Source organism: Megalobrama amblycephala, linkage group LG11 (genome assembly GCF_018812025.1).
Source record: "Megalobrama amblycephala isolate DHTTF-2021 linkage group LG11, ASM1881202v1, whole genome shotgun sequence".
Taxonomy (NCBI): Eukaryota; Metazoa; Chordata; class Actinopteri; order Cypriniformes; family Xenocyprididae; genus Megalobrama; species Megalobrama amblycephala.
The window spans coordinates 12,935,829-12,958,042 of NC_063054.1; the positions used below are offsets into that span (position 1 = coordinate 12,935,829).

Genomic DNA, 22,214 nt, shown 5'->3' on the forward strand with positions numbered 1-22,214 from the left:
CATCTCTGTCTGGCGGAAACCTTGTATCTCCTTTTTTTTTTCATAAATCACTACTATTGGTCACCCTTTACGTCTGTCTGTGGGTTTTACAAATATTTAACCTATTAAAAAATCCAGTTTTTTATTTACCCTTGCATTGCAAACAAGCAGAGATGCTCCAAACTGTGTGAGGCACTTCATTCATGACAGAGGTGGGTGGAGTTATGACTTTTGACTGACAGTGTGAGGATCCAATGGAATTACTAGGTTATGTGTGTGAGGAGCAGAGAAGAGTGTCTTTGCATTTGTCATTGAGTCATAGCAAATACTGTCTTAAATAGCCTGTGCAAAGCATCTTTTATAACATGAGATTTTGGCGAAATGACAGAAAAAAATTAGTGGCCACGTAACTACAATAAACTTTATAACCTGTAAATTGATGAAAACAATGCAATGCACCTACTGCCTCAGATGCAGCCGTTCTAATGACGGACAAAACACGTATGTCTGAAAATTCTCCAAAATTCGCTGATCAAAAACCTTGTAGCTCCATTTGAGCTTAATTTTGGCAAAAATGTTACTAATATAATGACACATACAATTGAATCAACTTTGAAAACACTGTGCTTATTATTATTATTATTATTATTATTATTATTAGAATTATTTTTAAAAAATGTTTTTTTTCCTTCCTGACAAGTAGCGGTTTTGGACATAAGAGGTTCCGGCCGACAGCGACAATATATTACCACATATACTGTATTAGCTCAGGTGGCACAGTAAGATTGTTTGAAAGCGATGATGGTGTTTTTTATGATTCACAGCTGGTAATGATTGTGCTGCTGTGTTTCAGGGTTCAAGTTTTGTCCGTTGTGTGAAGCCCAATCTGAAGATGGTCAGCCATCGATTTGAGGGAGCTCAGATTCTGTCTCAACTACAGTGCTCAGGTTAACACACACACACACACACACACACAGTGCAGCATGTTTCGCCCACACACATATCACATTACACACAACTGCCATTGTCAACCCATTGTTTCCTACAGGATTTTAATTTCGCACTTTCATGTTCAAGTTCAAATAGATGTGTCCTGCAATGTGACATGCTAAAATCCTCCTGAAACTATTTGAAACAGCATTTCAGTAATTATTTATTATAAATGAAGCTTTTATGACCTTATTTTAATTGATAGACTACTTGGGGAAAAAAATTTAACATAATATTTATCTTGTTATGGTGAAGAAGGGAATCTCATGGACATGCTATGCATCAGCTACCTATTATTTCAAATGCAACAAGGTTGTACAGTATTTTAGTGTCAAGACACAGAGTCTTTGCTTTAAAAAAAAATCTAATTTCAGTCAGAGTTTGCAAGCAGACAGCTGGACTATTACATGTCAAATGTGTCTTCGCATGTATCTTCTCTCACCCTGTGTCTGAGAGTTCCTGTATTTCTCTGCTCAGGGATGGTGTCTGTTCTGGATCTGATGCAGGGCGGCTTCCCCTCAAGAGCGCCGTTCCATGAACTCTACAACATGTACAAGCAGTACATGCCCGCCAAACTAACCCGACTCGACCCACGACTCTTCTGCAAGGTGTGTGTTACATCAGGACAGCCCCACAATGGGTTGTTACACAGCTTAAATACATGTGCAGGATGTCACTCTTCTATATTGTTCACATATTAAAAGCATTTTACATTGTTTTTTTTTTCTTTTCAACAGGCTTTGTTCAAAGCTCTCGGCCTGAATGAAAATGATTATAAATTTGGTTTGACAAAAGTTTTCTTCAGACCTGGAAAGGTGATGTATAACTTTTTATTTGTTCATTCATTCATTTTACTGTGGATCATGAAGATAAATGTGCAGGTCGTATTTTACCCCAAAATAAAAAAAGAAGCTATGTTTGTATATAGAAAAGTCTATATATTTTTCGGAATGGAATGACTCGCCCAACTGTTAGATTTAATCCTCATGTCTTTATGTGATGTGAATATACTTTTTCTGATTATAGTACTGTATAGGAATGGTAGATAATTTTATTTTTTATTTACTTGTGACAAAAAATACCCTCCATAAACCTTTCACCTGTGCAATTGATTGACTGATTAATTTTGCTCTTGTGTCAGTTTGCGGAGTTTGATCAGATCATGAAGTCAGATCCAGATCATCTGGCTGAACTGGTGAAGCGCGTCAATAAATGGCTCATCTGCAGCCGCTGGAAGAAGGTGCAGTGGTGCGCCCTGTCCGTTATTAAATGTACGTAACTGATGGTTGCCCTTTGATTATGACCTGTCATTCATGTATATACACCTACAGAGGAGGACAAACTTGCAGAAATTAAAATGAAGGGGAATAAATAGTGTTTAGATTCAATCACTGCACAATCTATAGACAAATAAATTAAGGAAAAAATACAGAAATTAACATATAAATAATTAAAAGCAATAAATAACTACAGAAACAAACTAATAAATAAAGGACTTGCATAATAATCTATACTCTCAATTTTTTATTCTTGCTCTGTCAGTGAAAAACAAGATGTTGTACCGAGCCACAGCATGTATCCAGATGCAGAAGACCGTTCGCATGTGGCTGTGCAGGAGGAAACACAAACCACGGTGGGCGGCACCTCCTCTCCTCTTAACTGTTCCTTAGCAATAGAAGATAGTGGCATGCTGTCAGTCATTACAGAAAATCATTTTAGCTCATGTGGTACATGTGTTTACAAGAGAAGTCTAGAAGGCAACTTTGTGAATAAACATTTAGGTAACACTTTACTATAAACATTTCATTTGTTAACATTAGTTAAAGGTGCCCAAGAACATGTTTTCAAAAGATGTAATATAAGTCTTAGGTGTCCCCCTGAATGTGTCTGTGAAGTTTCAGCTCAAAATACACCATAGTTTTTTTTTTTTTATTATTATTAATTTTTTTAACTGCCTATTTTGGGGCATCATTATAAACGCGCCGATTTATGCAGCGCGGCCCCTTTAAATCTCGTGCTCTCCGCCCACGGAGCTCGTGCTTGCCTTAAACAGCTATAAACAAAGTTCACACAGCTAATATAACCCTCAAAATGGATCTTTACAAAGTGTTCGTCATGCAGCATGTCTAATCGCGTAAGTACAGTGTTTAATTGGAGGTTTACATTTGATTCTGCATGAGTTTGATAGTGCTCCATGGCTAACGGCTAATGCTACATTGTTGGAGAGATTTATAAAGAATGAAGTTGTGTTTATGAATTATACAGACTGCAAGTGTTTAAAAAATGAAAATAACGACGGCTCTTGTCTCCGTGAATACAGTAAGAAACGATGATAACTTTAACCACATTTAACAGTACATTAGCAACATGCTAACGAAACATTTAGAAAGACAATTTACAAATATCACTAAAAATATCATGATATCATGGATCATGTCAGTTATTATTGCTCCATCTGCCATTTTTCGCTATTGTCCTTGCTTGCTTACCTAGTCTAATGATTCAGCAGTGCACATCCAGACGTTAATACTGGCTGCCCTTGTCTAATGCCTTTCATAATGTTGGGAACATGGGCTGGCATATGCAAATATTGGGGGCGTACACCCCGACTGTTACGTAACAGTCGGTGTTATGTTGAGATTTTCCTGTTCTTCAGAGGTCTTTTAAACAAGTGAGATTTATATAAGAAGGAGGAAACAATGGAGTTTGAGACTCACTGTATGTCATTTCCATGTACTGAACACTTGTTATTCAACTATGCCGAGGTAAATTCAATTTTTGAATCTAGGGCACCTTTAACATGAACTACCAATAATCAGTACTTCTACAGCAGTTGTTAATCTTAGTTAATGTTAATTAATTCTACGTTTACTAATACATTTTGAAAATGAAAATTTGTATCTGTTAAGCTTCAGTTAATGCACTTTGAACTAACATTAACAAACAATTAACACATTTATTTTTGTTAACTAACATTAACAAAGATTAATATTAGCTGTAAACAACATTGCTTATAGTTAGTTCATGTTAACTAATGCATTAACTAATGTTAACAATACATTGTAAAGTGTTGCTATGCAAATATCACATTGTTGTCATATAAGACTAAGAAATGTTGGCAATAGATTGCTGTGATGGAATCACTTACCCTGTTTATGTAAAATAATATACAATACCTTTGATATATATCATCATTTCATTATGTCATAATCAATTGATAAACATAAACATGGTTACATTTTGTTTGATAATATATGAAGCAAACTGCACCCACATTTATTACATTAAGACATGATCATAAATAAATTTTGAAATAAATAAATAATCATGGATGCATTAAATTAATCAAAAGTTACAATAAAGGCATTTACAATGTTGAAAAAGATTTTTATTTCAAATAAATGCTGTTCTTTTGATCGAACATTATTTCTATTCATCAAAGAATCCTGAAAGAATATCAACTGTTTTCAACACTGATAATAAGATGATAAGATAATAAGTAATGATGCTGAAAATTCAGCCTTGATCACGGGAATAAATTACATTTTACAATATAATGACATAGAAAACAATTATATTAAACTGTTGTAATATTTCACATTCCTTTTTTTTTTATCAAATAAATGCTGCTGTAGAGAACTGAACGGACCCCAAACTTTTGAACAGTAGTTTAATTGAAATGATTTTCTGTGGTAATCATCCATATATATCAGACATTTCATACTGTAGAACTGTTTGCCAGCATTGATTTAATTGTGCCTGTGTTTGTTAGGATCGATGGGCTGGTTAAGGCACGTAACCTGAAGAAGAGTATGGGGAAGTTGAATGAGGTGGTGTCTGGACTCAAGGAGGGAAAACAGGAAATGAGCAAACACATGCAGGAACTAGATTCCTCTATCAATGCCCACATACTCAAGATTAAGGTGTGTGTCAGGGAGAAGGACCTATCTTGAACATGCTCAAATTCTCTGAAATCCTTATTCCTCGTCTAACCTAAGGAGTGCAGATAAAGAACTGTATCCTGTACTGTGTCTCTCATCACACTCTAGAGCACTGTAATGAGCCGCATAGACATCGACCATGAGCACCAGGCTCTGGTCACACGCTCACAGGAGCTGCTCGGCACCATGCAGAAGAAGAAACAGGAGGAGGAGGAGATGGAGCGCCTGAGACGCATCCAAGAGGAAATGGAAAGAGAGAGGAAGAGACGTGAGGAAGAGGAAAATAAGCGCAAACAAGAGGAAGAGGAAAGACGCCTGTGAGTATCAGTTTTAACAAATCACAGACATCTTTTCTTCACCTTCATGATGGTCTAAACCCTGTTTTTTTTTTGTTTTTTTTTGTTTTTTTACTTTTTTTTTTTTTTTTAAATACTAGCTGGTATTTTCTCAGTAATAAAAGTGAATGAGTACCATAAAGCACCATAAAACTATCATAGAAGTACATAAGACTCTTGTACTATTCTAAAGCCACCCAATAGCTGAAGAAAAGACCCAAATTGAAGTTACTATTCAGTGAAAATCTATCCGCAGTAGCTCTCATGTCAAATGTTGGTGCCATTGCTAGCTTATGGAAGGAAGCCATTTTTAATAATGTACCTTTAAAGGGTTAGTTCACCCAAAAAATGAAAATAATGATGTGTCATTCCACACCCGTAAGACCTTCATTCATCTTCGGAACACAAATTAAGATATTTTTGATGAAATCTGATGGCTCAGTGAAGCCTTTATTGACAGCAATGTCACTGTCACCTCTCAAGATCCATAAAGGTACTAAAAACATATTTAAAACAATTCATGTGAATACAGTAGTTCTACCTTAATATTATAAAGCAACGAGAATACTTTACTTTTTGTGCACCAAAAAAACAAAATAAAGACTTTTCAACAATATCTAGTGATGGCCGATTTAAAAAAACTGCTTCGGAGCTTTATGAATCTTTTGATTTGAATCAGTGGTTCAGAGCGCCAAAGTCACGTGATTTCAGCAGTTTGGCAGTTTGATACACGCTCCGAACCACTGATTCGAAACAAAAGCTTCGAAGCTTCATGAAACCAGTGTTTTGAAATCGGCCATCACTAGATATATTGTTGAAAAGTCGTTATTTTGTTTTTTTGGTGCACAAAATGTATTCTCGTCGCTATATACTCACATGAACGGTTTTAAATATGTTTTTAGTACCTTTATGGATCTTGAGAGGTGACGGTGACATTGCCTGTTTTGACCTCGGAATTCATAATCAAAATGTCATGACACAATCTTCCAGTGAAATGACTACTTTTTAGTTACTTATGTGGGAATTCTCCAATCAATTAGTCCGATTAAACCCTAAGATGGATAGAATCAAGTCTCTGCCCTGCATTTTTCTTTGGCAGCGGCTATTTGCACTATAGCAATAGATGCTATTTACACTGTGAAAATAGCATATTTTCTTAGCGATAGATGCTATTTACACTAAGTGAAAATAGCAATATATTCTATTTACACCATGTAAAAGTATCATTTTTTTTGCAATAAGAGTAAGTAGTAATATGCTATTCTATCCAGATTACACCAGTATGATTATATTTATTAAAATTATTAAATGGATGCTGCCTTGTTGGGAGAATAAAAACCCTCCCTACACCTTCCCCTAACTCTACCCAATAAACACTTTTAATATTATTACAATAACACTATCAGTTTATTTTTTTGCATTATTTTAATTTTTATTGAAAATAAATGCAAGCTTGGAAAAGTCGAACCCAAGTAGTAAGGTCTGCGCGCCTCTCCGCCACTAGATGTCTTTTTTAAAACTTGGGCGGAGCTTTCTCTATGTACTTGAATAGACACTTAGATTTTCTTTTCCTATAATCCATTTTATTTGGATGTACGTCACAGTATGGAAGTAAAGATCTGTTGGTACTTCTGTTTTATCATTTAAAAAGATTCTTGTTTCCAGCTCAGCTGAAGCTTATGTGGATCTGTTTTAGGAAAGCAGAGATGGAGTTGAAGAGAAGACAAGAAGAGGAAGAGCGTAAGAAAAGAGAGGAGGAGGAGAGGAAACTGCAGGTGACCTCAGTGTTATACATTATTTCTTCTGCATTTTTTCATTCATGTAGCAGGGTCTAAATCTTAACCCTCAGTCACACCTGCCAATAGGTGAAAATTTCCTGGCCATGAATATTTCAGCTGTGTATTTTGGATTACTGTCATCAGAAAATATGTGTTTGTGCCTATGACTATAAGATTATTTAGCTTTTATTTCCTTGAATATTTGTGGCAAAGAGCAAATGTATATGACACGCTATATGATGTCATTCCCAGCATCATACTGTATAGCCAATCTCACACTCTCATAACTCTCAGAAAAATATCAGAGCATTTGGATCACGCACGGCCCTTATAATTGTACTGGTCACTGGTGAGTAATTGGTTTATTTACATGCAAGTGCCATTTTTCCTTGCGTTCAGTGCTTGGCGAGTGTTTGTTTTGGACCAAGATGAATATTTGGTGTGCTAAACATTTTAATTTGAATGAATGGTTGTTTTTTTATGGATAGGAGTTCTAATGTCTTTTCCATCACACTGCAAAGAAAACTGGCAAGCCAATAAGATTCCCACTTTGTCACATGCCTAAAGCTGCTGCTGTTACTATGACTATGAAACTATGACTTGGTGGCACTCACAGGCAGTCTATTTTGCTACACAACATTGAATAGAGTGCCGCAGTGATGACGTATTTTTGCCAAACTGGAAGTTCACATCACCCTGGTTCCCTCGACAAAAACCCAATAGGATTTTTCTGTTAGCTTTTGGATTATTGCAGAAAATGAGGTCTGTGACCTAACAAAAATTTATGATTTTTACACATTTTGTTCATTGTGATAATCTCTATAAATGAACGTTAACTAACTCTTATGAATTTTGAAGTCTAAAAACATTTTCCCTGAAAGGTTGAGGTATAATACAAACCCGATTCCAAAAAAGTTGGGACACTGTACAAATTGTGAATAAAAACAGAATGCAATGATGTGGAAGTTTCAAATTTCAATATTTTATTCAGAATACAACATAGATGACATATCAAATGTTTAAACTGAGAAAATGTATCATTTTAAGGGACAAAAAAGTTGGGACAAGGCCATGTTTACCACTGTGTGGCATCCCCTCTTCTTTTTATAACAGTCTGCAAATGTCTGGGGACTGAGGAGACAAGTTGCTCAAGTTTAGGAATAGGAATGTTGTCCCATTCTTGTCTAATACAGGCTTCTAGTTGCTCAACTGTCTTAGGTCTTCTTTGTCGCATCTTCCTCTTTATGATGCGCCAAATGTTTTCTATGGGTGAAAGATCTGGACTGCAGGCTGGCCATTTCAGTACCCGGATCCTTCTTCTACGCAGACATGATGTTGTAATTGATGCAGTATGTGGTCTGGCATTGTCATGTTGGAAAATGCAAGGTCTTCCCTGAAAGAGACGATGTCTGGATGGGAGCATATGTTGTTCTAGAACTTGGATATACCTTTCAGCATTGATGGTGCCTTTCCAGATGTGTAAGCTGCCCATGCCACACGCACTCATGCAACCCCATACCATCAGAGATGCAGGCTTCTGAACTGAGCGCTGATAAAAACTTGGGTTGTCCTTGTCCTCTTTAGTCCGGATGACATGGCGTCCCAGTTTTCCAAAAAGAACTTCAAATTTTGATTCGTCTGACCACAGAACAGTTTTCCACTTTGCCACAGTCCATTTTAAATGAGCCTTGTCCTATAGAAAACGTCTGCGTTTCTGGATCATGTTTAGATATGGCTTCTTTTTTGACCTATAGAGTTTTAGCCGGCAACGGCGAATGGCACGGTGGATTGTGTTCACCGACAATGTTTTCTGGAAGTATTCCTGAGTCCATGTTGTGATTTCCATTACAGTAGCATTCCTGTATGTGATGCAGTGCCGTCTAAGGGCCCGAAGATCACGGACATCCAGTATGGTTTTCCGTCCTTTACCCTTAAGCACAGAGATTGTTCCAGATTCTCTGAATCTTTGGATGATATTATGCACTGTAGATGATGATAACTTCAAACTCTTTGCAATTTTTCTCTGAGAAACTCCTTTCTGATATTGCTCCACTATTTTTCGCCACAGCATTCGGGGAATTGGTGATCCTCTGCCCATCTTGACTTCTGAGAGACACTGCCACTCTGAGAGGCTCTTTTTATACCCAATCATGTTGCCAATTGACCTAATAAGTTGCAAATTGGTCCTCCAGCTGTTCCTTATATGTACATTTAACTTTTACGGTCTCTTATTGCTACCTGTCCCAACTTTTTTTGGAATGTAGCTCTCATGAAATCCAAAATGAGCCAATATTTGGCATGACATTTCAAAATGTCTCGCTTTCAACATTTGATATGTTATCTATATTATATTGTGAATAAAATATAAGTTTATGAGATTTGTAAATTATTGCTTTCCTTTTTTATTCACAGTTTGTACAGTGTCCCAACTTTTTTGGAATCGGGTTTGTAGCTTGTAAATGTGCAATAATAAACACAATGCGACTAATGTGTAGATGAGTTTACCTGTTTGGTGTGATGACGTTTAATGACAACCTCTTTAGTCACACAAAAATTACAAGAGGGTTTTGAATTTATTTAGAATAAAATGTAAAAAATATATTGTGTTAATTACTGACCTTATTTCAGGCGTTTAACCAAAAACCCATTTAAAAAAACGATTGACTTTAGGACGATGGAACCGGAAGTGATACAATGCTAACTCATTTGCGGGTTTTGGCCTATAAAAATACACTGTATAGCAGAGGAAGAATCCAGAACCACTCTCTTGAGTCTGTACTCTGACTCAGTCAATTCTGAAAGGATGTTTTGATTTCTCTCTGGCAAGCAGGTGTCAGAAATGTAAAGTCGCACAGCGCTGTGTGTACCAGGGTAATCAGTGTATTTCTGCTTTCAGAGATTGATTTTGCATTTTCATTCAGCTCATCTGTCATTTTTTTTACACATTGGTCTGAACTGACAAATCGTATGTGAAAACCAGACAGAGTTTTGTGCTGAATATTATGTTGGTGTGTGGTGAAGTAAAGTGACTTTGACAGAGCAGCTGATGGTGACGTGTGTCACTGTTGGCGTGTTCCTCAGGAGGAGATGGAGCTGCAGCTGGAGGCAGAGAGGGAGCAGGAGACGGCCCGACAGGCTGTGCTGGAACAAGAGCGGCGGGACAGAGAGCTGGCCCTTCGGATCGCTCAGAGCGAGGCTGAACTCATCCCAGAGGAGACGCCTGTGGAAGCCGGATTACGGAGGTATTTGCATCTCTCTGAATGCCACTTCCAGATATCCAGAAAATGCATTCCATCTCAAAACCTTTACATAGTTCCCCTACAGCTAAAAATGCCCCATATACAAATTATTTACAATACATATACTTTACACATGCATTTAAATATTAAGAGTGTTTCTTTTCATACAAACACAGTCAATCATACAGCTGCAGGTTAAAGGATTGTTCCAGGTTCAATGCATGTGTAGCTTAGTGGTAACTGTGAGTAAAAACAAACAAAAATCTCATTTACTGTAATGGAAGTCAGTGGGGCAGGGCAGAACCAGATGTTAACCAGATGACAATTTAGACAACTTCAGCTCAAATAATAATAAAAATGTTTGCTGAAGAATTAATGTTGGTAATGGATACTAGAAACTGAGCCAGAAACTGATTCCGAATCAACTAACACAAAAAACACAGAAGTCCATTAAGACTACTGTTGGAGTCAGTACAGTTTTTGTTGTTTTTTTGTTTGTTTTGAAAGAAATGAATTACTTTCAGTCATCAAACACACATCAAATTAAATCAAAAGTTACTACAAAGACATTTATAATGTTACAGAAGATTTTTTTTTACTTTTACTTTCTATTAATCAAAAAAATCCTGAAAAATGTTATTACGGTTTCCTGTTTTCAACTTTTTTTAGCACAATAAACTTGAATATAATAAAAGATCAAGCAAAATTTGTTTCTTCATGGTGTGACTCCTTTACCTTGTCTTGAACCTGGAACATTCTTCTAAAGCATTGATGGTGGTGGGATTTTGAGTCTTGTTTAATTACCGACGGACACTTTGATTAGTCTCTCCGTCACTCTATTTAACGCTCTTCCTGTCTGTTTTTACAGTGTTGCACCACCACAAAAGCTCAAGAGCTTGACCATGTAGGTTACATTTTCACTATGTCTCCTATTGAAATCTTGATTGTTTACTGCAAATTATTAGATTAGTTTAAAAGTAGCTCTCTGGTAGTTTTGTAAACATTCTATGAAACTACCATGTATTTTCACATTCATCACCATGAACTTAAATTGGGTCCAACTGCGAATCTTGTTAGTAAATTAAACAAACGGAAGGAATATTCTTTTAGCGGGTAAATGCTGACGTCATATACTAACATATGTATGGTCCAATAATCATGTCCTTCAGGGAGGAAATGGCCAAGGAAATGTCCGATCTTCTGGCTCGGTGGGTAGAAGGGTTTGTTATCGCTACGGAAATACACAACCAAAAATCTAAACCTTATCCATTTAAAAAAAAAAAAGAAAAAGAAAAAAAAGAGCCTAAATGTATATGCAATTTAAATCATTCTAATAATCTTTAGTCCAATCACAGTATTTCATTTTGTTAATCAAATAAATCCAGAGTCTAGTTTTATTACTTCTGTGCATGAATGAATGTGTTTCTTTCTTGTAATTTGATTAATGCTGATTTGTTCATTTTCTTTTCTTTTTCTGAAATTGATCTTCCTGTTATTGGTGTTGTGATGTTGTTTAAACTCTTCTTTTCTTTCACAATTAAATAAATGTAGACATTTTTGTAGCAAAATAAATATATTTATATATTGTTTATTACAATCTTTTTGATTTAGTAATACAAATTAGGGTGTTCTGTAAGTCTTATTTATTGTATGTAGTGTACATTTTTTTTTTTTTTATGTTTGATTGATAAGTGGACATTCTCATTTTTGTACCAGATACCTTTGTAAATCCACGGTACTTTAAGTAGCTCTAATTTCAAAGTAGGGCAAGTTAAATGTCCAGTGTAGGAAAATTAATCCATTTTTTTTTTCTTCATTTGGTTTTGTTTGTGTTGTTTCCATGAATTCAGAGCTCCACAAGTGACCGCCACAAATGCTCAAGCTGAAGTCAAGAAATATGAGCTCAGCAAGTGGAAATATGCTGAATTACGGGATGTCATCAATACATCCTGTGGTAGGAAAGCTTCTATTTGTTTTCATCAGTAGATTTGAACAGAATATGTTTGGTTTTGTTTCTTTTGTTTCTGCATTTCAGTAGAAAAATGTTTATGACAGTATACAGTCCAAACCATACATTAAAGGGATAGTTCACCCAAAAATGAAAATTTGATGTTTATCTGCTTACCCCCAGGGCATCCAAGATGTAGGTGACTTTTTTTTCTTCAGTCGAACGCAAATTATGATTTTTAACTGCAACCGCTGCCGTCTGTCAGTCAAATAATAGGAGTGATTGGGAACTTGAACAATAAGAGTCGAAAAAACTTCCATAGACAAATCCTAATTAAACCCTGCGGCTCATGACGACGCATTGATGTCCTAAGACATGAAACGATCGGTTTGTACAAGAAACCGAACAGTATTTATATCATTTTTTACCTCTAATACACCACTATGTCCAACTCCGTTCAGCTTCCGGTTAGTGAGGTCTGATCGCGCTCTGACAACGGAAGTGATGTCTCGCGCTCATTGAAGTATATGGGCGAGACATCACTTCCGTCAGCAGAGCGGGTTTTTTTACCTCACTAACAGGATGCTGAACGAAGTTGGACATAGTGGTGTATTAGAGGTAAAAAATGATATAAATACTGTTCGTTTTCTCACACAAACCGATCGTTTCGTGTCTTAGGATGTGTCGTGTCGTCACGAGCCGCAGGGTTTAATTTGGATTTGTCTAAGCAAGTTTTATTTACTGTTACAGTAGAAGTTCCCATCCACTGCTATTATTTGACTGACAGACGGCAGCGGTTGCAGTTAAAAATCATAATTTGCGTTCGACTGAAGAAACAAATTCACCTACATCTTGGATGTACTGGGGGTAAGCAGATAAACATCAAATTTTCATTTTTGGGTGAACTATCCCTTTAAAGGTGCAATATGTAAGAATTTTGCAGTAAAATATCCAAAAACCACTAGGCCAGTGTTATATATTTTGTTCACTTGAGTACTTACAATATCCCAAATGTTTGCAACCATTTGTAAATTGTGAGAAAATTGCAATTTTAACCAGGACGTGTGAGGAGTCGCCTGTCAATTGCGTCATACCCACATTACCCTCCGTTTCCGGTTTTATTTTGTAGAAACCATGGAAACATCAAAGACGCTTTAATATTTACATGTTTTAATAGACAAGGGAACAACTGTTTTTATATATTTATAGACAGAAAGCTAATTATTGTTGTATAGCTCAACACGTTTAGTCTTGTTTTCTAATTTGTCTTGATTTTTTGCGAGTACCATGCTTTACCATTGTGAAGTAGCTAACATAGCATAATCAGATGCAGCTTTATTTTTAGTAACAGTAATACAGCATTTTCTCCATCATACAATACGTTTTAAAATTAATTAATTGCCTTTTATCAACACAGCCCATCCAGCATTTAATATTATATTCTAAAATCGATCTATCTTACTCCAGTGTTTAACAAGTGTCTCACAGCAGCCGCCGAGTGAACGCACAGAGTAACGTTATAACATCATTTTCAACACACTCAAATGTATCTAATATGATAAACAATGCTGTGTTACCTCATATTCATGAACGGAAAAGCGGAAGCAGCGCCGGCGACTGTGACATAATAAAAGTTCCGCTGCTCGCAGCGTGTTGCGCAATCGCTCCAGCGGCCTCGTTCAGTTACCACAACACTCGGTCCTGCTCTGTTTCATACTACAGTAACATTAATAATCGCATCCATGAACATGATTTCTTCCCGAGTCCTATCCCAATTCTTTTCCACCAGCCATTGAGGTGAAGACCACACGTCCCAAGTTTCCGCGCTCAAACTTGGCGTCATCAAGCTAAAGTAAGCCTTTGTTTTGAATAGGCCTCTAGCGACCTCTAGTGGACAGAAAATATTACATATTGCACCTTTAAATTGCTTCAGCATCAGTCAAAAAGGTTCTTCTTTGCATAGTACATAATCTGCTGAAAAATAGTTTCTGTGCTTTATTGCTTTCAGATTATTTCAACTTTAAAATGAACTTAATTCTGTGTTGATGGGTACAAATGTGGATAATGCAGATGTCTGTTTTATTTCAGTTTCCAACTCTCTTTTCACACTATCCATGTAGATATCGAGTTGTTAGCTGCATGTCGTGAGGAGTTTCACCGCAGACTGAAGGTGTATCATGCATGGAAGTCAAAGAACAAGAAACGCAATGCTCAGGATGAGCAGAGGGCACCGAAAGCCGTCATAGACTATGGTGAGAAATCCCACTGGAGATCATTGACCAGAGTTAGGATGAAACACATATTACACTCTGTAGGCAGAAATCATTTTTTGTGGTGTTGCTTTTTTGTTTTGTTTTTTGGGAATAGTTGACATTGGAAGCAAAGGCTTCATCGGTAAGTATGGACAAAATAATAAATCAACAGCTGTCTAACTCCACAAAACATGACTAAAAGACCTAATAAAATGAAAAGAGAAGAAATACAATAATGAGCCTAACTCACTAATTTAACAAAGCCAATAGAAAACAATATTCACAATAAATAAAACATTCCCTGCTGATTTCCTAACTATTTGTAATATATATTTACACTACTGTTCAAAAGTTTTGAAAGGTCACCAAAGATGTATTTATTTGATCAAAATACAGTAAAAAAAAAAAAAATATTACAATTTAAAATAGCTGTTTTTCATGTGAATATATTTTAAAATGTAATTTATTCCTGTGATCAAAGCTGAATTTTCAGCATCATTACTCCAGTCTTCAGTATCACATGATCCTTCAGAAATCATTGTAATATGCTGATTTGCTTACATTAATTTTTATTATCAATGTTGAAAACAGTTCTGCTGCTTCATATTTTTGTGGAAACTCTGATACTTTTTTCTGGATTCTGTTAAAGGGATAATTCACCCAAAAATGACGTGGGATGTAGGAGTATCGTAAGCTTAGACACCTCTCACGGTTCAAACAAATAGGGCTGTGCAACAAATGCAAGCTCCTCTTCTATTATATCGAAATCATCTGACATTTCTCTTTAAAATGTCTAATTTTAGACTTTTAATTCATGACCGGTGTTTTGTTTTGCTCTCTCCTCTGTGCCTCCGCATTTGTCATAGCATCATTGCGTGGGGTCAAAGGTTGCTCTTCCACCCAAATCGATGCGCATCGATACGATGTGTACGGTCGTCTGCCGGAAGCTAGTTATTTGAATTTATAAAGTTTTAAATATGGATATTTTTCTTACAAAAATGCATCCAAATCGATGTGCACAGTATGTTTACGGTCATCCGTAGAAGGCCTTTTTTAACCCTCTGGGGGTTTTTTTTATGGATGGATGCATTTTTTTTACATTTGGGATTCCCATTCACAACCATTATAAACCTTGGAGGACTAAGGATATTTTTAAATATATCTCAGATTGTGTTTGTCTGAAAGAAGATAGTCATATACACCTAGGATTGTGAGTAAATCATGGGATAATGTTTCGGTTATGGGTGAACTATCCCTTTAATAAATTTTTTTTTTATTAAAACAAACATAATAATTGTCTTTCACTTTTGATCAGTTTAATGCATCAAATTCAATAAAAGTATTTAATACATCCAATTCAATAAAAGTATTTAACAAATCTAACCCCAAACTTTTGACCGGTAGTGTATGTCTGCTATTGATATGAATTATATGAATTTAGGTGAATATGAGGTAATACTTATAATCTATATATAGACTTGCCCAATATTCTTCAGAAAAATCCTCCAGGTCCCAAATAATTTTGGTTGGTCAGATTTTTGACTGATGGTCTGATGTTTCTTTTGTTCCATTAACGTTCTATTCTGCATATGTACTTTTTACAATATTGTTTTAGCTGACCTTTCATAATGCTCTCTAAATCAGATCCACACATGCACAATCCAGTAATACCATATCAAATATTTCATGATGAGCACATATGCATTAGCCAGGGTTTCAAATGAAGAGCATTTAAATCTTTTATCAATCAATATAGCCAATATAATTTTGCAGTAACATTACATTTTTCTGTCCACACTAGCGAAATGCTCTGTGGGTTGACACGTCTCAGCCAATTAAGCCTCATTCAGACTGTCAGTCCAAATACGATTTTTGTGCATATTTGATCGGAATCCGATCAGATTTAGCAAGTGTGAACAGCAAGAAAATCACATGAAATTTTTACAAATCCATTTTGATCTACATTCATATGTGGTTTGAAATCCTTTCTGGAAATCAGTTTCAGTGAGAATCTCTGATCAGATTTTGTGTGGTTGCTGTAACTTTGTCACGCCACGTAAAATGTAAACATGTCAGACACTGTTATAGGAAACATGCTGAAAGTCACTGCAGAAACAAGTTTGTGTTGTTGCAAAGTGCCGGACGAGCAGAAAATGACAATATTACGGAGACATGTTTTGAAACCGGCGGAGATGACAGCACGGAATAAAGCCACACGTGCCAGATTCCTACGTTTCTGCTGCTGCCTCAGAAGACGATGTAGTAGTCCAACGTGGCGGCTACACACTGTCATGTTGTAAATAATACAACATCTGTATTGCAAACCCCTACATGTTGCATTTGTTGTTGTTGGCATATGCCTACCAATGCACCATCATTGCCACAGAAACCAATGCAGATATTCCAGAAAACTAAAAACCTCCTGGGACATACAAGCTGGATCTGAACTGTTGCAATACACAATGTGGACAGTCAATCATTTAGATTCCAATCGGATACACAAATAATCAGATTTGGACTGACAGTGTGAACATAGGCCATAGAAAATTTCATATTATATGTAGCCATGTGGATTGGGATTTTTGGACCAATGAGATTACACTGTGGGTGGATCTTAATGCATCAAAATAGAAACCAAATGACAAAGTTTTGTTGCACATCTGTAGGCCTGTTGTGGCCAAGATTTACACTTACTTTTTATCTTGTCGCGACTAGCTAAGAGATGTTAGGAGAATTAGATTGTGTTTTTCTAACACTATAATGGAGTTGTCTTCCCATCATCCTCCAGCCCAGCAGAACCCGGTTATGCCCGTAATGCCTCGGCAGCAAGAGATCGTCATGAACAGACAGCAGCGCTTCTTTCGCATTCCCTTCATCCGACCAGGAGACCAATACAAAGACCCGCAGAACAAGAAGAAAGGATGGTGGTACGCCCACTTTGATGGGCCTTGGATTGCCAGACAGATGGAGCTGCACCCGGATAAACACCCCATTCTGCTGGTGGCAGGTAACGTTCACTTTCACTCTTATTTTGTTTACAGCAATACATTTGTTTCTAAGAGAAGCTGTTGGTGTCTGTGTGTTGTGTTTCTGATAACCTTATCAGTGTCGGACAGTTTTTTCAAAATTGTAAAATAACGAGTATCAGTGCAGAGCTACGGAAGCCCTGAACCTGCATGGTGGAAAAAAAAGAAACTTAACGTTATGGTGGGGAGGAAAAACAAAAGAAAACTTATCTTAATATTTCGAAATAAGTCGTTATTTCAAGATATTAAGTCGTTATTTCAACATAATTCCTTATTTCGACATTGTTATTTCAACATAAGTTGTTATTTCGACACAACTCGTTATTTCGACATATTTCGTTATTTCGACATAATATCTCGTTATTTCGACATAATATCTTGTTATTTCGACATAAGTCATTATTTCAACATAATAACTCGTTATCATATATAAATTTTAATAACAGACCCGCAAAATTCAACATCTTCAGTAGCGCAGCAGTAGTGAGTTGGCTCACAGTCCTGGCTTTTAATGCAATCGCCACGGGTTTGAATCCGTGAACCTTCTCTATTTTCCCATCACATATCACATCAGAAAGGCATTTATTTTCAATAAAATGAAAATATCGTTCTAAAAGTGGGGGAAAAAACCCTGCCTAACGAGTATCAGTGCAGAGCTACGGAAGCCCTGAACCACATGGTGGAAAAAAAAGAAACTTAACGTTATGGTGGGGAGGAAAAACAAAAGAAAACGTATCTTAATATTTTGAAATAAGTCGTTATTTCAAGATATTAAGTCGTTATTTCAACATAATTCCTTATTTCGACATTGTTATTTCAACATAAGTTATTTCGACACAACTCGTTATTTCGACATATCTCGTTATTTCGACATAATATCTCGTTATTTCGACATAAGTCATTATTTCAACATAATAACTCGTTATCATATATAAATTTTAATAACAGACACGCAAAATTCAACATCTTCAGTAGCGCAGCAGTAGTGAGTTAGGCTCACAGTCCTGGCTTTTAATGCAATCGCCACGGGTTTGAATCCGCGAACCTTCTCTATTTTCCCATCACATATCACATCAGAAAGGCATTTATTTTCAATAAAATGAAAATATCGTTCTAAAAGTGGGGAAAAAAACCCCTGCCTAACGAGTATCAGTGCAGAGCTACGGAAGCCCTGAACCACATGGTGGGAAAAAAAAGAAACTTAACGTTATGGTGGGGAGGAAAAACAAAAGAAAACGTATTTTAATATTTTGAAATAAGTCGTTATTTCAAGATATTAAGTTGTTATTTCAACATAATTCCTTATTTCGACATTGTTATTTCAACATAAGTTATTTCGACACAACTCGTTATTTCGACATATCTCGTTATTTCGACATAAGTCATTATTTCAACATAACTCGTTATCATATATAAATTTTAATAAAGACACGCAAAATTCGACATCTTCAGTAGCGCAGCAGTAGTGAGTTAGGCTCACAGTCCTGGCTTTTAACGGAATCGCAGCGGGTTCGAATCCGCGAACCTTCTCTATTTTCCCATCACATATCACATCAGAAAGGCATTTAGTTTCAATAAAATGAAAATATCGTTCTAAAAGTGGGGGGAAAAAACCCTGCCTAACAAGTGTTTAATAATATTAAAAGTATTTATTGGGTAGGGTTAGGGGCAGGTGTTGGGTGGGTTTTTATTCTCCCAATAAGGCAGCATCCATTTAATAATTTTAATAAATATAATCATTTACAGTGCAAATAGCTGTAAATAAACAAAATAAACACTCGGTAGGCAGTTTCTTTTTTCTTTTTTTTCCTCCCCACCATCTTCTTCTTTTTTCCACCATGCAGTAGCAATATGCATGCTAATAAGCAACTTAGCTTATAGTGAGAATTAGACCCTAAACTAAAATGTTACACATTTTTTATGCAGTCACCCTTATTGAAGTCCTCATTGCCTTTTACCAAGATAAATACTGCTGTGATTTCAAAATAATGATAATAATAAAGGTAATTACTAAAAAACATTTAAATCATTTAAAAAGACAAAATTGTATATTTATGATATTAAATGATTTAATATATTTAACTATTTTGAATTTGAACTTTATAAAATTGAGTAGCTTGAAAAGCTAGTTTCAAAATAGCTTCCGCAACACTGATTAGGGTTTATTTTATTTCAATCCGGTATGCATACTTCATTCAGAGATGCACCTGAACCTGTACTGGTATCAGACCAATAGAGTGCTGCAGGCATGACGTCAAAACCCGGAAGACTAATTCGCCAGTGGTTCCCTTGAGATATTTCTGTGGGTTTTTATAATGGGGTTTTTCAATTTACGAGTAAAATAAGGTCTGTGGTAAATCATAAGTTGACGACACTTGGACGTTTTGCTCTACAACGGAAATTACACACACCCATATCAAAAATGCAAATTTTGCACATTTGCTTTATAATGTAAACTGCACACACTCACAACTCTATATGTTCAACTAGTTACTTATTAGAAACATACATTTTTTAAAATAAACAGCTTTTGTTTACCACAGACCTTATTTTACTCATAAACTGAAGAAACCCATTATAAAACCCCATAGGAAAATCTAGAAAATCTAATATAAACACTTAGAATAGGATTACCATAGTGAATAAGGGTAAGACAAAAACATGTTTTGGAAGAAAGATTGTGTATTGAAAATTAAATTTTGTAAATTTTGAACAAAAAAGTTACATAGTGTACCTTTAAAATTAGGCGAAAAAAAAAAAAAAAGATCTACTATCTACTGTATCGGCCAAAAATTCTATAACATGTCATTCCTTGTTTAGTTCAGAACGTAATATCTGTTTTGTGTTTGTAGGTAAGGATGATATGGAGATGTGCGAGTTGAGTCTGGAGGAGACTGGTTTGACACGGAAGCGTGGTGCCGAGATTCTGCCCCGCCAGTTTGAGGAAATCTGGGAGCGCTGCGGAGGCATTCAGTACCTTAGAAGCGCCATTGAGAGCAGGCAGGCCCGACCCACTTATGCCACTGCCATGCTGCAGAGCATGCTCAAATAAACACACACACACACACACGCACACATCAGCTCTTTAGTTTAATGAGGGAAGACTCTTACATAACCAGCACTGACTTTCTCTTAGTTCTTTTTTTTTTTTTAGTATTTTAATATTTTTTTGTTTTGATTTTTTTTAGTCTTTTGACATTTACTTTTATTTTGTTTTCTTTAAGAGCTTCTGTTTAGGTGCCATTTCATTTGTTCTTTTTTTTTTCATTATTATTTGAATATCTGTTGCATTGAATCATCTCATTGATCTTTAATTACTGTTCTTGACAGTGTCATTGCCTCTAAACTGCCTCTTAATATAATTTACTTAATGTAATATTTTGGTATGATATATGATCAGTACTCCATAAATTCTTCACTGGGAATGTTTCTGTAGAGTAATTCATCAAGTGTGTCTTTTCCTAACATATAAATCAGTCTTACATTGAAATAAAGCTCCTCTTTGACTTGCAGATGTAAATACTGATATTGTTCAGCACTTTACATGATTCTGAGTTTTGTTATTCACTGTGAGTTTAACTGCTTGCAAAAAGTATTTACAAAATCTACAAAACAGTAAATACAATAACTCTGGTAAGTAATGACAACTAAATTATGACTTTTGAATGAAAAATGTTTAATAAAAATAATGATTTTAATAATTTTAGTCATTCTTGTGATATTGTTATTGTCCCTAATTTTTAACACTATAATTTATAAAATTATGCAATAAGATAGACAAAGCACAGCCTGTAATAGTGATATCTGACCAAATCTGTATAAGAGCAATAAGCAAATGAGATTTATTTCTATATACAAAATGAAGATTTGTATCAAACTAAACAAGGTACTGGTGTAGGCATGATATATCCAGCTGAATAAAGTTTGCTTTTTTCCAACAAATACAGTGAGATTTTACAGATATAAACCAGCACAATTGTGTCAAGTGACCAGTGATGTAAAAATTGATGTGAAAGCCTAAATTCAGTGATTTCCTCTTCTTTTGTGTGTGTGTGTGTGTGTGTACAGTGCTGCTTGAACGTTTGTGAACCCCTTACAGAATCTGTGAAAATGTGAATAATTTTAACAAAATAAGATGGATCATACAATATACATGTTATTTTTTATTTAGTACTGTACTGAGTAAGATATTTTACATAAAAAAATGTTTACATATGGTCCACAAGACCAAAAAAAAAAAAAAAAAGCTGAATTTATAAAAACGACCTGCTCAAAAGTTTGTGAAACCTTGATTCTTAATACTGTGTGTGGTTGCATGTGTGTGCCCAATATTGCCCAATAAAAAATCCTCCAAGGTCCCAAAACTTCTTCAGTTTTCCCGCATCTTTTGCATATTTGAACCATTTCCAGCAGTGACTGTATGATTTTGAGATCTATCTTTTCACACTGAGGACAATTGAGGTACTCAAACACAACTATTAAAAAAGGTTCAAACATTCACTGATGCTCCAGAAGGAAACACGATGCATTAAGTGCCGGGGGGTGAAAACCTTTTGAATTTGAAGATTAAGGAATATTGTACTTAATTCGTCTCCTGGCAAACATTTAAGTGTCTTCTGTTGCTTCTGAAGGGCAGTACTAAATGAAAAATGAAAAAAAAAAAAAAAAAAAAAAGATATTTAAACAAAAGAAAAATTTGGACATCTTTATCCTGATCAAAAGTTTT

The 22,214-nt window shown here is 35.7% G+C and overlaps 1 protein-coding gene across 9 annotated transcripts in view; it reads left to right on the forward strand.

The window, feature by feature from the left end:
• Window positions 1-21,461, forward strand: part of myo6a (myosin VIa) — a 71,545-nt gene extending 50,084 nt beyond the window's left edge. For 2 of the 9 annotated variants that reach the window (XM_048206185.1, XM_048206186.1), the window contains 16 exons: window positions 833-926; window positions 1,447-1,577; window positions 1,707-1,784; window positions 2,111-2,240; window positions 2,512-2,602; window positions 4,742-4,892; window positions 5,019-5,227; window positions 6,942-7,020; window positions 10,105-10,265; window positions 11,131-11,166; window positions 11,432-11,470; window positions 12,113-12,216; window positions 14,331-14,462; window positions 14,578-14,604; window positions 17,251-17,469; window positions 20,341-21,461. In XM_048206185.1, the coding sequence (XP_048062142.1) occupies window positions 833-926; window positions 1,447-1,577; window positions 1,707-1,784; window positions 2,111-2,240; window positions 2,512-2,602; window positions 4,742-4,892; window positions 5,019-5,227; window positions 6,942-7,020; window positions 10,105-10,265; window positions 11,131-11,166; window positions 11,432-11,470; window positions 12,113-12,216; window positions 14,331-14,462; window positions 14,578-14,604; window positions 17,251-17,469; window positions 20,341-20,540 (1,881 nt within the window). In that variant the 3' untranslated portion in view covers window positions 20,541-21,461. The remainder of the gene's footprint in view (window positions 1-832; window positions 927-1,446; window positions 1,578-1,706; window positions 1,785-2,110; window positions 2,241-2,511; window positions 2,603-4,741; window positions 4,893-5,018; window positions 5,228-6,941; window positions 7,021-10,104; window positions 10,266-11,130; window positions 11,167-11,431; window positions 11,471-12,112; window positions 12,217-14,330; window positions 14,463-14,577; window positions 14,605-17,250; window positions 17,470-20,340) is intronic. The other 7 variants (XM_048206187.1, XM_048206194.1, XM_048206189.1 and 4 more) reach the window with 4 other exon arrangements.
• The last annotated feature ends 753 nt before the right edge of the window (window positions 21,462-22,214 follow it).